We start from the raw sequence: 12,825 nt of genomic DNA, 5'->3' as shown, positions 1-12,825 counted from the left end.
GAACTCTGAGGTAGATAGGCAGCATCTTAGTCATTGGGGACCCAGCCTCCCTCCCTCCTTCCTTCCTTTTTTATTTTTTAGGGCTGCAGGTGCAGCATATGGAAGTTCCCACGCCAGGGGTCAAATTGGAGCCACAGCCACAGCAGCGCGGGATCCAAGCTGTGTCTGTGACCTACACCACAGCTCATGGCAATGCCGGATCCTTAACCCACTGAGCGAGGCCAGGGACCAAACCCACATCCTCATGGATGCTAGTCAGATTTGTTACAGCTGAGCCACGACGGGACCTCCACCTTCTTTCGGCTTCATCTTTGTTAACAAGTAACCACCATCCTTAAAGTTACCTCATGGTTCAAGGTAGTAGCTGAAGCTTCTGTGATCAAATAGAAGTTGGTTGTGTTCTTCAAGGAAGAAAAACAGAACTTGTAAAAAGTCAGAAAAGGAATTCCTGAAGCTATCTGTTCTCCAGGCAGTCTGTGAGGAAGCCCCTTCCAAAAACTTCTGCGTACATCCAATGAGCCAGAACTTAGTCACGTGGCCAAACTTAGCTGCAAAGGAGGCTGGGAGGTGTGGGTACGTTGCCACCTCTCTCTATTCCCCTGATGATACAGACCAGCAGGTCTTGAAAACCTTTTATACCTGTGAAATTTATTGAGGAACCCAAAGAACTTTTGTTTATGTAATATCTATTAGCATTTACCACTTACCATATTAGAAATTAAAATCAAAACAGAAAGTATTTGTTTATTCATGTAAAAAGTACAATACCCATATTAAATCATCACATTGTACCCTTTAAATATCTTACAATTTTATCAATTATACCTCGATAAAGCTAAAAAAAATTTAAAATAGCCCTAGGACCTTCAAAAAATTAAAACATAAAAATTACAATTATAGGAGTTCCCATGGAGGCTCAGCAGAAAGGAATCTGACTAGTATCCATGAGGACTCAAGTTTGATCCCTGACTTCGCTCAGTGGATTAAGGATCTTGCGTTGCTGTGGCTGTGGTGTAGGTTGGCAGCTATAGCTCTGATTTGACCTGGGAACTTCCATATGCCATGGGTGTAGCCCTTAAAAAAAAAAAGACAAAAAAATTACCATTATAAATCCTTTCCATTTTAAATAACACGTTTTTCCAAAGCAAAAAAAAAAAAAAAAAAAAAAGTGAGACGTGATACTGTTTTCCATTTTTGCAAATTTCTTTAATGCCTGACTTAACAGAAGACAGCCAGACCCTCATATCACATATGCTTCTGCACTGAATCCATTACCATATGTTGTTCTGGTTGAATTGTATGAAAAGAAGCTGGTCTCATGCAGATGTTTGGTTGGAAGATACAGAAGTATTTTAAAGGATTTTTCAGATCATTGTGTATATTCTTCTTGGATACTAAACCCAAACCCAAAGGGTAATTTCTGAAAGGCCGGTCGCACTGTGGCCTCCGAAGCCGTATTAATGAGCATCTTGTTCTCTGTTACACTACAATCCTCACTGCTTTTGCTCACTGAATGCGTTTTTCCCCCCATGTGAGTTCAGAATGTCATGTCGTGATCACATGGAAAATATCCACTCACCAAGTTATGCAGCCCTTTCAGAGGCTGACACACATCACGACATACATTTTTTAAAATTACATTTTTTTTTGGTCTTTTTGCCGTTTCTAGGGCTGCACCTGTGGCATATGGAGGTTCCCAGGCTAGGGGTCGAATTGGAGCTGTAGCTGCCAGCCTACGCCAGAGCCACAGCAACGCCAGATCCGAGCCGCATCTGCGACCCACACCACAGCTCACGGCAATGGTGGATCCTCAACCCACTCAGTAAGGCCAGGGATCGAACCTGCAGCCTCAGGGTTCCTAGTTGGATTTGTTAACCACTGTGCCACGACGGGAACTCCAAAAAATTACATTTTAAAATAGCAATACCTCTATCAAAATAAAAGCCCCCTTTGGGAGATGTCAAGCTCATGATGGCAACGAGAAGTTTTCAAAAATTCTGCTTTTCCCTTGAAAGGTTGAATGTTGCTGTTGGCCGCAAACCCTGTCAGTTATTCCCCTTGAAGTGACAGGCTCACTTTGTTCAGTTTTGGGAACATGTCTGCCAAATGCAGAAATGAGTAACGACAGGGCCTCCTGCCACGGGCTGTCGAGGGCCCCAGAGTAAGCTGGCAAGTCAGCTGAGGTGTCCCTTGAGCACAGAGACCAGAAAGGTGACCCCCAAGGGTGAGCCCCTCCCCCCATGGCCTCTGAGGGGCTCTAATGAGGCACAGAAGCTCTAGGCTAAACCTGTCCACTTGGAGCTTGGTCGAGAGAGCTTTTGCTTTTCCCTTTACTACCTGTTTGCCTTCTGGAAAATTCCAGGAGTCCTTTCTGGCTGAAGTGGGATCAGACCAGCCCCACAGGCCCCGGGTCCCAGGAGGGAAGGGGCAGGGCACCTGCTGCAGTCGCTCTCACACCCTCCTCGAGGGGAGACAGTGCCGTCGAGGCCCGCAGCTCCTTCTGATGGGGGATCCGTTTACTTAGGTTACTCGGTTTCACCTCTGAAGGCCCAAAGGTGGTGGCTCTTCGGTAAGTGACTTGCTGTCTGCTGTGACCAGTTTTTCCAAGGGTGAAGGCGGAGGCTGGGTTGAGAAAAACCATCCAAGGAAGCCCTTGTGGAATCAGGTTCATGATCATGTGTGGTGCTGTTACACTGACACTGGGGGTTTACCTCGCCAGCGGAGGACTTCAGCAGCAACATATATATGTGAAAATTCTTCCCCATACACCATGAAAACTTCTCTCCCCCCCGAGACCTTATGTGTGCTGTGTGTCCATGTAGAAGTGTTACTCAAACTGCTTTGCATTTGTGTCCACATAGATGTATATAAACATACGACATTTGTTTCTATGTGTCTTATGTGTGTGCATTTGTTACATGTATAAGCAGCAGTGGCAGTGAAAATCATTTACTCTAGGATGCAAGAAGAGAAGGTTAATAGTAAAAGTACATGGAGAGGAGTTCCCATGTCCTAGCGCAGCAGAAATGAAATGGACGAGGAACCATGAGGTTGTGGGTTCAATCCCTGGCCTTGCTCAGTGGGTTAAGGATCCGGTGTTGCTGTGAGCTCTGGTGTAGGTTGCAGATGTAGCTTGGATCTGACGTTGCTGTGACTGTGGTATAGGCTGGCAGCTGTAGCTCTGATTGGACCCCTAGCCTGGGAACCTCCATGTGCTGCGGGTGTGGCCCTAAAAAGCGGAAAAAAAAAAAAAGAACATGGAGAGAGAGCATTTCCTTCTCGTATTTTGAAAATAATTTTATGAGCAGACAATATATGAACATGGCAAAAAAAATTCATTAATTAGCATGAAGTAAAGTGAACAATAAGTCTCTCATCCTCCACCCTGGCCATGATTATTACCCGTTCTTAGTCTTCTTCAAGAGATAGTCAGTATATTTAAAAAAGAATACATACACACACACAGGGCCTTTAACAAAAAATGTGGTCTTTTAAACGAAGGGAAGATTAGAACAGGAAAATCACATAAGCTTCATTTCCAGCCCCTTGTGTGCACGCAGACTCCAACACACATATTTGTGTCTATGATTTACACATGTGTAGGTTTTGTGCTGGAGGACACATTCTTTGTTATAAGGAAACTTCTGGAACCCAGAAAACTGATTTCCTTCCCAGTTCATCTGGTTATTAATCTTCCTAAAAGCTCAAGACAAAATTCCCCTATCTGAGACCTTTGTGGTGTCCCAGAGGCAGGTGAGAATCATTCCCGTGGAGTTGTCTTCACTTTCTGATTTGTCATCAATTCTTAGGAGCAATCCAGTAAAGGTTTATTTAGTACCGCTCGCTCTTGATTTTATAACCAACTGCTGACTGCTGGGGACATAAAACTCTTGATGATTTACAAGTAGTGAACGGGCAAGAAATCCATAAATCACCTTCTATAATAAGAGAGTATAGGTGAACACACACACACACACACACACACACACACATCTGTCTTCAAAGGAAGAGCTGTAGGCATGTCCAGAAAATATATAGGTTTTTAATTTGAGCATTGAGAACTCATCGGTAAGAGGCCCACAGTCAATAACCTCAGAGGGTTCAGTTGTACCAGGTGATATTTTAATGTACAGCAAGAGGTTTTATTTCTTAAAGAGGAGACTCTGGTTCCCACTTTCAAAATGGTCAAAGGAGTTTTTATGATCTCTGGAGGAAAGAACTTTTTTTTTCCCTAAAATGTTTCACCAACCAAGCCCCAAATGCTGACAGTTATCAGTTTTCTGATGTTATTGAAACTGTCTGCAGCAGCTATTTCTCCAACACTCAAATATCTTGTTTTTCTTTTCATGTAAATTTTTGTCTAGGACTGTTTAGAAAATCTCCTACAATATGCTAGAAGTGGAAAAAATCAGTTTCCAATACCAGGAGAATCCTAGAGTTTCAGGCAACAAAGAGGGAAATCTAAAGCGAAAAATCTTTTAACATGTTTTTGTTTGGAAAGTGAAATTTAATAAGTATGAATTTGCTACTATGAATAATTTGCCAGCTCCCTGTGTCCCCAGATCTCCTCCAAATATATAATATAGAGAGAAATTTAGGATCCATTTAGCAAAAAGCTAGTCTCATTTGGATCCTGACTCAAACAAGACAGAGGTAAAAAATGAAATAAAGTAGAGAAAATTGAAGAAGTTGAAGACTAAATATTTGATGACATTAAGGAATGAGTATACATTTTGGAAATATAATAGTAGTGTTGTCTTTTGAAGTCTATTTTTTTTTTTTTTTGTCTTTTTGGGGCCGTCTCCGTGGCATACGGAGGTTCCCAGGCAAGGGGTCTAATCAGAGCTACAGCTGCCAGCCTACACCAGAGCCACAGCAATGCCAGATCCGAGCCACGTCTGCAACCTACACCCCAGCTCACAGCAACGCTGGGTCCTTAACCCACTGAGGGAGGCCAGGGATCAAACCCGCAACCTCATGGTTCCTAATCGGATTCGTTAACCACTGAGCCACGACGGTAGCTCCCCCACAAGAGGATTTTTAAAAAGCAAATCCAAACCATCAAATCACTTCATCCTAGAATATTTCATTGTAAATCTTTAAAAGATAAAGACTTCAAGGAGTTCCTGTTGTGGCACAGTGGAAACAAATCTGACTAGGAACCATGAGGTTGTGGGTTCAATCCCTGCCCTCGCTCAGTGGGTTAAGGATCAGGCGTTGCCGTGAGCTGTGGTGTAGGTTGCAGATGCGGCTCGGATCCCGCATTGCTGTGGCTGTGGCTGTGGTGTAGGCCAGCAGCTACAGCTCCGATTCAACCCCTAGCCTGGGAACCTCCATATACTGCAGGAGTGGCCCAAGAAATCGCAAAAAGACAATAAATAAATAAATAAATAAAAATCCTCTTGTGTGGAGGGGGCAGTTGTTGGTGGGGGGATAAATTAAATAAGTTGGCCATGAGTTGAGAGTGGATAATAGCTACATAGGGTTTCCTATACTCGTCTTTCTACTCTTGTATTTATTTGAAATTTTTCATAATCAAAAAAAAAAAAGAGCTAAGTTGAACTAGAGTGGTCTATATATTGTTACCTATTTGAAATGTTCATTTTTTTTAAAAAAAAATGAGGTCCATCTTATTTGTTCCTCAATTATAAAGGCACCACTTTATCCCAGAAAAATCAAAATACACAGAAACAAAATGGCAGCTTGGAAATGCATTTTCCCCCCCGGTCTCCATGGAGACAACCACCATTGACCCCCTAATATTCTGCATGTTTTCAGAGATCTTCTATACTTTACATGTAGAACAAGGCTCATACTCTTTATAAGTAGCCTGATGTTTTTAACTTTAAATATATATTATAAATATTTTTCTAAGAAAAGTTCATTTATTCATTCCACATGTGTTATTCAACAGGAACTGAACTTGGCGTGAGGCCTCTGGTGACCACTAGGGGCGTGAGCTGCCCCCTCTGCAGGCTGTGCCTGGTTGTTGACAGGTGAGGACTCTACTGAGAACTCGGCCGCACCACCTCTCTTCTCTGGGTTGGTAAGAAGGCATCTACCCTTCAGCTACCATGAGGAGCTTCTGTGTAGGGGAGAAACGCCAGTCACCCAGGGGGTGTGGGGCTTCAGCTCAGCCCTATCCACTGACCGAATAGTAAACAAGGCCCATGAGGAGCGTCGGAGGTCAGAAGCTGAAAACAGACACCCAGGGCCAGCTCATCACCAATAAGAGGTTTATTTTTATCCCGTAACCCTCACCCCCTTAAAAATTGGGAAGCACATTTAAAGGGCTGTTTAGGATCAGAGACACTTGAAGCATTGGACCTGTGCCTGGCTCAGCGGAGGAAAAGGGGACAGGAATTCAGTCTCCGCAGGACAACTACTTCCCAGGGCCTGCAGACCCACTGCCCACAAGATCAGCCCAAGATGAGAGGGAAGTCTAAGAGCTTTGCAAAAATGTCTCCTCAGTGCCTGGGCCTCATTTCCCAGGCTTGGATGGTCCTTTCCTGTCCCATCAAGGTCGCCAGCTGTCATTGGTGTCTCCAGCCCAAAGGCCCAACCCAACTGGCTCCGAGAGATAGTAAGTTCTTAAGAAACCTGTCTCCTTTGAGTAACAAGAGCTTTTAGCTTTATTGTGAATGCTGTGTAGACCACCAGAGCGTGCCCAGACACAACAGCTCAGCCAAGACTGAGGGTGGAGGAGAAGGAATTCTCCCGGGGCTCTGGTCACTGAGATCTGGACGTCACTAGCAAGGCGAATATCACACCCCATGTGCCTCTGGGTCTATCTCTAACCAGCAAGTACTCAGAATCAGACTGCAGCTCCCTCCTCATTAAAACACTTCAGTAGGAGTTTCCATTGTGGCTCAGTGGGTTAAGAACCTCATTAACATCCATGAGGTTGTGGGTTCAATCCCTGGCCCCACTCAGTGGGTTAAGGATCCGGCATTACCATGAGCTGTGTAGGTTGCAGACACGGCTCAGATCTGGCGTGGCTGTGGCTTCGGCATAGGCCGGCAGCTGCAGCTCCCATTTGACCCCTAGCCTAGGAACCTCCATATGCCAAGGGTGCATTCCTAAAAAAATAAACAAACAACAACAAACCCCCATTTTGATGGCTTCCCAACTGCTCTGCAGACACAGACTAAGATGTTTGGCAAGGCTGACAAGGCCCCATGGGTTCTAGCCTGGACACCGGATCTTTGAGCCTGTGCGTAAAGCCTGGGCCAGATTCCAAACCAGTCGTCTCAGGGTGGGTGGCACAGCCAGGACCAGACAGACTCCAATTCACTATCCCCAGATGACAGTTCTCCATTCAGCCCTGGTAAGATACTGAGGGAGAGAATGAAGGCAGGCAAAAATCCAGACCACCTGAAACTCTGCCAGGAGTGTGTGCTCAGTGGTCCAAGAGAACAGCAAAGACCTGGTATCAGAGTCCAGGGGCTGCTCAGTGGGCTTCCCATCCTCTTGTACCCTGCAACTTCAAAATGAGGACAGAAATAGAGCTTTGTGGGTGGCGGGGGTGGGGGGTTGTCTCAAAGCTAGAGGGTGGGAGATAAGATTTCCCAGGTAGTAGAAGGCAGCTCTGTTTGACAGCTGCAGCAGCAGTGGAACAAAAATGTTTAAACAGAAGTTCCCTTCATGGCACAGCAGAAATGAATCCAACTAGGAACCATGAGGTTGCAGGTTTGATCCCTGGCATTGCTCAGTGGGTTAAGGATCCAGGTTGCCATGAGCTGTGGTGTAGGTCGCAGATGCGGCTTGGATCCCGCATTGCTGTGGCTGTGGTGTAGGCTGGTGGCTACAGGTCTGATTAGACCCCTAGCCTGGGAACCTCCATATGCCGTAGGGGTGGCCCTAAAAACACAAAAGACAAAAAAAACGTTTATACCACTGCAAGGTGTCTCCTAAGACTGCCTCCACTCTGGGATCTTGCCTGTCTACGTCCCCCCCACACACACCTTTGTTCAGTATTGGCTGCTGTTCCTTTAGCGCTCTCAGTCCTCAGAGGCCTAGAAGGCCCAGTGTCACAGCTGCCTATTAACAGTGAGCCCCAGGTTGTGCAATACAGTGACCCTGACTTCCCTTCCCCAAGTGACCCTCCCGATGAAGGGTGACCCCTCTCTTGCTCCAGGACCCCTTGGGCATCAGGGAATGAGTGATCAATATCAGTCTCCTCTCTAGACTGGAAACCCCACCAAGGCGAAGCCATTATCTGCTCTTCTGTGGGTTTGGCTTTTCACTGTTATATCCCCGCTTGATGGCCTGGGTCTGGACACAGAGGAGAAGCTCAATAAATAAGTGCTGAATTCCTATTTTCTGAGCCCCACCTCCCTTCTTGAGCCATCTGCTCTGACACACTGTCTCCAGAAGCATAAATGACCTCTCTGTTAGCACCTTTCCTGCTTTGGATCAGGGGCAGTCGTGCTGAATGACTGCTGCCTGGAGCTAAAAACAAAACCCTCAAGGCCACTTCCCCACATGTCAGACTCCAGGCATCACCAAGGCCATTGGCTGTTCTCCCCTCCTGCCTTCCACTCGTGGATGTCCTGTCCTAACAACTCTTTCCCTTTTGAGTGACCCTTGATGCTCATGGGAACCCAAATCCAGGAACATCAAGTCATGTGGTGGGTGAGGATGAGGAGGAAAGGGGTGAGGGAGGCAGGGGGTCAGGCATTGCCGGTGGGCGTGCCCCTGGTGACGCTCCACTATGTCTTGTCACCAAACTTCCTCCCCAGGACTGATGGCCCTCAGCCAGGAGTCCAGTATTTCATGAATACGTTGAGTATAAAGCTAGTTTCTATAAACAGAGCCGTATCTTTCAATGGCCTTCTATCATCAAACATGCAAATGAATTCTCATATAAAGAGGTTATATCCCTAAGATATCATACAAATTGCAGTAATAATGTCAGGAACTTACTTTAATTATATCCTTGGAATACTGGATACTTTGAATAAAGATTCGTAAAAATCATCCCCTAGACAAACACAGTACCAAACGTTAAAGACCTGCTAAATCCTATGTTCCTTGCGATGGGCCACTCTTCTTATTTTTGTAGCCTATGGAAAATGCTTTCTTTTAAACCCCGATGGTTTTACCTTTCTCTCCTAGAGTCTGTGAGTCTGTTCTGGTTGTTTCTTACTCAGCCCAGACTTGGGGAGATGAAGGGCACTAAGTTATTTTTTTAAATAAAGAAGGTGAGCTTATCTTTTATCTTGACCATAAAGATGGCTTTCATGATTCATGATTTTCCAGGTATTGACACGGAAGCAATTCAACAGATCTCATCTGTGTGTAGGGCGGTACCCGAGTCCTCTTGGCCCCTGGGCCCAGCACAGATTGCTTCCCATGGTGGACACCTCAAGTTTCAACCTTGCTGAAGAGAAGTCAGCCACCCAGGGTCCCTGTGACCCAGCGATAACTCAAGGATTGATCAACATCATTGTCCTATTTTTATTTATTTTGCATGTTTTAGCCAGCTATCTGATACTATTCTAACAGGAGATATTATTATTATTATTATTATTTTGTCTTTTTGTCTTTTTAGGGCCTCAATCACGGCATGCAGAGGTTCCCAGGCAGGGGTCTAATCGGAGCTGTAGCCGCCAGCCTACGCTACAGCCACAGCAACGCGGGATCCAAGCCGCGACTGCAACCTACACTACAGCTCACAGCAATGCTGGATCCTTAACCCACTGAGCAAGGCCAGGGATCGAACCCACAACCTCATGGTTCCTAGTCAGATTCGTTAACCACTGAGCCACGATGGGAACTCCCCAGGAGACATTATTTTATTCCATTTTATTATTATTTATTCTTTTAGTCTTTATTTATTTATTCAGTAGACTCGAAGATACCCAGAGTCCTCCAGGGACACAGAATGGCAACCAAGTGCTTTCAAATACGCAAATCCTGTTTGAGGGCTGAGAACAGGCACTGGAAGATCTCCAGTTGAGCCTGTTTTCTCTTCCCGTTTCCTTCCCACCCCCCACTTGCACTACTGTGGAAACTCCCAAAGTCACAGCAATAGTGATTTTTCCCTTGGCTGCTGAAGCTCAAATAAAGACACCAGTGCCTTCCAGTGGGAAGAGGGTGAGGGGAGGATAAATAGGTGAAATTCCTGATCCCAAACCCTAGGCAGGGGATTTCTAGCTCTCCTGGGAGGGAGTTTCCCTACCTCGGCCTAATTTTTACCAATCGGAGAGAGTCTACCTCCCACTTCCCCTCCCCCACCCTGAATGGTGTCTGTCAGGCTGCCTGGGCTCCTCTGCTGTCTCACTTCCGAAGGTCACGGCATCGAACACTCTCTAGCGGGGGAGGGAGCATATTTCCTCATAGGGGGGAGGAGAGAAACAGGTGGAATCCTCATCTCCCAGCTGTGTCTCTTCTAGCTGCTCAGCATCAGGGCTGGACCTGAAAGGGGAGCAGAGAGCACAAGATGCGTTACAGCCCACAGCCCCTCTCAAACCAATGCCACTGTCCTGACAATGAGCCACACAGATGTGCATTCTCCTGCCACCTTCCTTACAGCAAACACAGCCAAGGCTGGAAGGGGAGCGTCCCTACTGCACTCACCATACCTGTCATCTCCAGCATCCACGAAGGAAGGGTAGTCCTGGTCGTGAACAAAGGCAGCATTCTCTGGAGGGTAGATGGTGTAGTACTGGGGCGGGCTTGGCATGGCAGCCGCCAGCCCTCCAGGCGGGACGAGACCGCACGGGCTCACCACCGGCTGCAGGTAGGTGGTGGTCATCCCCAGGGGCTCTTGAGAGCCATAAGGGGGGGGGATATACTGCACCACCGTGGCCCCGTGGAAGGTGATGGGTTGGTTGATACCAGTGAAAACAAACGATTGTCCTCCGGCCGTCTGCTCCAAGTCCGGGACCCTCTCCTCACTCTCTTTGCACAACTGGCAGGAGAGCATTTTGAACTTGCACACGGCAATCAGGATGAACGTGACCCCCACCGACAGCAGGATGGGTCCAAGGAGCTGGGTCCATTCAAAGTGGGAGACTCCTTGGTATTTGATCCAGCCCATGATGGTGAATGTGATCCCCACCAGTCCCAGGAAGATGCCCGAGAAGAGCAAGGTGGCCCCCGCCTTGTCGTCATCCGACACCTGGATGTCAGCGGTACTGGGCGTGTAAGGGGTGACGGAAAACACATTGAGAGGGAAGTCCTCCACGCGGTTGTGGCCCTGCTCCATCGTCCTCATGCGTCTTCCAGGGGAAAAGGGGTTGTGAGAGCTCCTGAGAGCAGAGCACAGGGATCCCAGGTCCAGGTTAGTTATGGAAGAACTTTGGGCTTCTGTGGTTAACAGAGTAGAACATGCAGAGGCCTGAACTTTGTTTAGAAGAATAAAGGTCTGAGAAGTGAAGCCTGAAGTGTTTTCATAGAGGGTCAACAACTAGCGTCTTCTGATTTGCAATTCAGTGACCATCACTCTCTCTTCCACGTTCATTCATTCACTCATTCAACAGTATTTGTTGAGCCCATCTTACGTGCCAGGAGACACTTTTCTAGATGGTTTCGGCCCTGTGCCAAAGCTCTCTTTGCATCCTCCCAGGACCAAGATAGTAGAAATTGCAGGAGACCTCCAGGGCCTCTGGCCATGGAGGGCCCCTTGATTTTTCCGCCACACGTTCAGGAATCTAACCCAACTTTCCTGCTGGGTCAGCTCACTAGAAATAGGCAGAGACCTGCCTCATTGTCTTGTTTTCCTTCCCACCTTAGGAATCTCTAGCTGGGGTAACACTGAAATGTTCACAGCAACTCTCCAAAGCCCTGAGGTCCTGCTCTTTCCTGGTCAAGCACCAAGTGCCCTGGATTTCAGCATTTGGGGAATAATTCCAGCTGTGGGAGAGGAACAATTCCCCCTAGAAGCCTTTCCATGCACAGTCTCATTGGCCGAGCGTCAGGTATGACCCCAGGGTCTCAGGAACCCACACATCAGGCCCTTGGTCCGTGGTGGTGGCATAGTCTCCAGTTTCCACAGTGAAATGAACAGCTGCATTTTCTTTCCTTTTTTTTTTTTTTTTTTTGTCTTTTTAGGGCCACACCCACGGCATATGGAGATTCTCAGGCTAGGGGTCAAATTGGAGCTGTAGCTGCCAGCCTATGCCACAAGTCAGAGCAATGCAGGATCTGAGCCATGTCTTCGACCTACACCACAGCTCACGGCAACACTGGATCCTTAACTCACTGAGCGAGGCCAGGAATCGAACCTGCATCCTCATGGATGCCAGTCAGATTCGTTTCCGCTGAGGCATGACAGGAACTCCTTTTTTTTCAGCTGCATTTTCAAACCTGCTGTGTTTGGCTACCAAACCCAAGTTGATTTAGAGAAGAAAACTTGCCCTTCAGTGGCATGATTTGTCATTCCTAACTACAGAACCCAGCACAGCTCGGCTAATTTCCTCCCCCGGCCCCCGAATAGTAACTGTAGCCCTCTTCCCTGGAGAGATCTTCTCCGAACAGCTGTCCCTCTTCAGTGGTTAAATATTATATCAGCTCTCTTTTGTGGGCGTGAGCGCAAGGTCCAGGAAAAGAGCTGCCCTCTTGCCCTAAGGCAGGGCTTCCCAAACTTCCCTGATGATAAGAATCACCCGGCCCATATTTTTAAACAGCAACATCTGAGTTCCCAATTCAGCTCAGCAGAACCAACATTTCCAAGGGAGAGTAAGTGGCCCAGGTGTCTCTTATCATCAGGAATCCTTGAAAACCCTACTCCAATTTAATCCCAAGGCTCCTGGGAAACCAGGGGACTTTCTTCCCCTCCAGAATGCCTGGCCCTGCTACAGGACAAGGCTTGTGATCTTC

The 12,825-nt window shown here is 47.0% G+C and overlaps 1 protein-coding gene and 1 long non-coding RNA gene across 4 annotated transcripts in view; one reads left to right on the top strand and one right to left on the bottom strand.

Annotated features, from left to right (window-relative positions):
- The window catches only part of LOC102165038, a 97,512-nt gene extending 90,582 nt beyond the window's left edge, over nt 1-6,930 (top strand). For all 3 annotated transcript variants that reach the window (XR_002341736.1, XR_002341735.1, XR_002341737.1), the window contains one exon: nt 5,915-6,930. This is a non-coding gene — a long non-coding RNA (uncharacterized LOC102165038). The remainder of the gene's footprint in view (nt 1-5,914) is intronic.
- On the bottom strand, nt 9,811-11,638 carry TMEM174 (transmembrane protein 174). The gene is made up of 2 exons (XM_003123688.4): nt 10,587-11,638; nt 9,811-10,419 (listed from the first exon to the last, which is right to left on the bottom strand). Exons 1-2 carry the CDS (start codon nt 11,219-11,221, stop codon nt 10,314-10,316), a joined length of 741 nt encoding a protein of 246 aa, XP_003123736.2. The 5' UTR covers nt 11,222-11,638; the 3' UTR covers nt 9,811-10,313.

The sequence above is a fragment of the Sus scrofa genome, chromosome 2, assembly GCF_000003025.6.
Source record: "Sus scrofa isolate TJ Tabasco breed Duroc chromosome 2, Sscrofa11.1, whole genome shotgun sequence".
NCBI lineage: Eukaryota > Metazoa > Chordata > Mammalia > Artiodactyla > Suidae > Sus > Sus scrofa.
The sequence above is the reverse complement of the archived record's forward strand: the minus strand, read 5'-3'. Positions and strand labels throughout refer to the sequence as shown.

Excerpts from the sequence above, each read along its gene's own strand:
- TMEM174 (XM_003123688.4), bottom strand. The coding sequence starts at position 11,221 with ATGAGGACGATGGAGCAGGGCCACAACCGCGTGGAGGACTTCCCTCTC. Across the intron at positions 10,420-10,586 it reads GTGGATGCTGGAGATGACAG|GTCCAGCCCTGATGCTGAGC; the intron begins GTATGGTGAGTG and ends CTCCCCTTTCAG.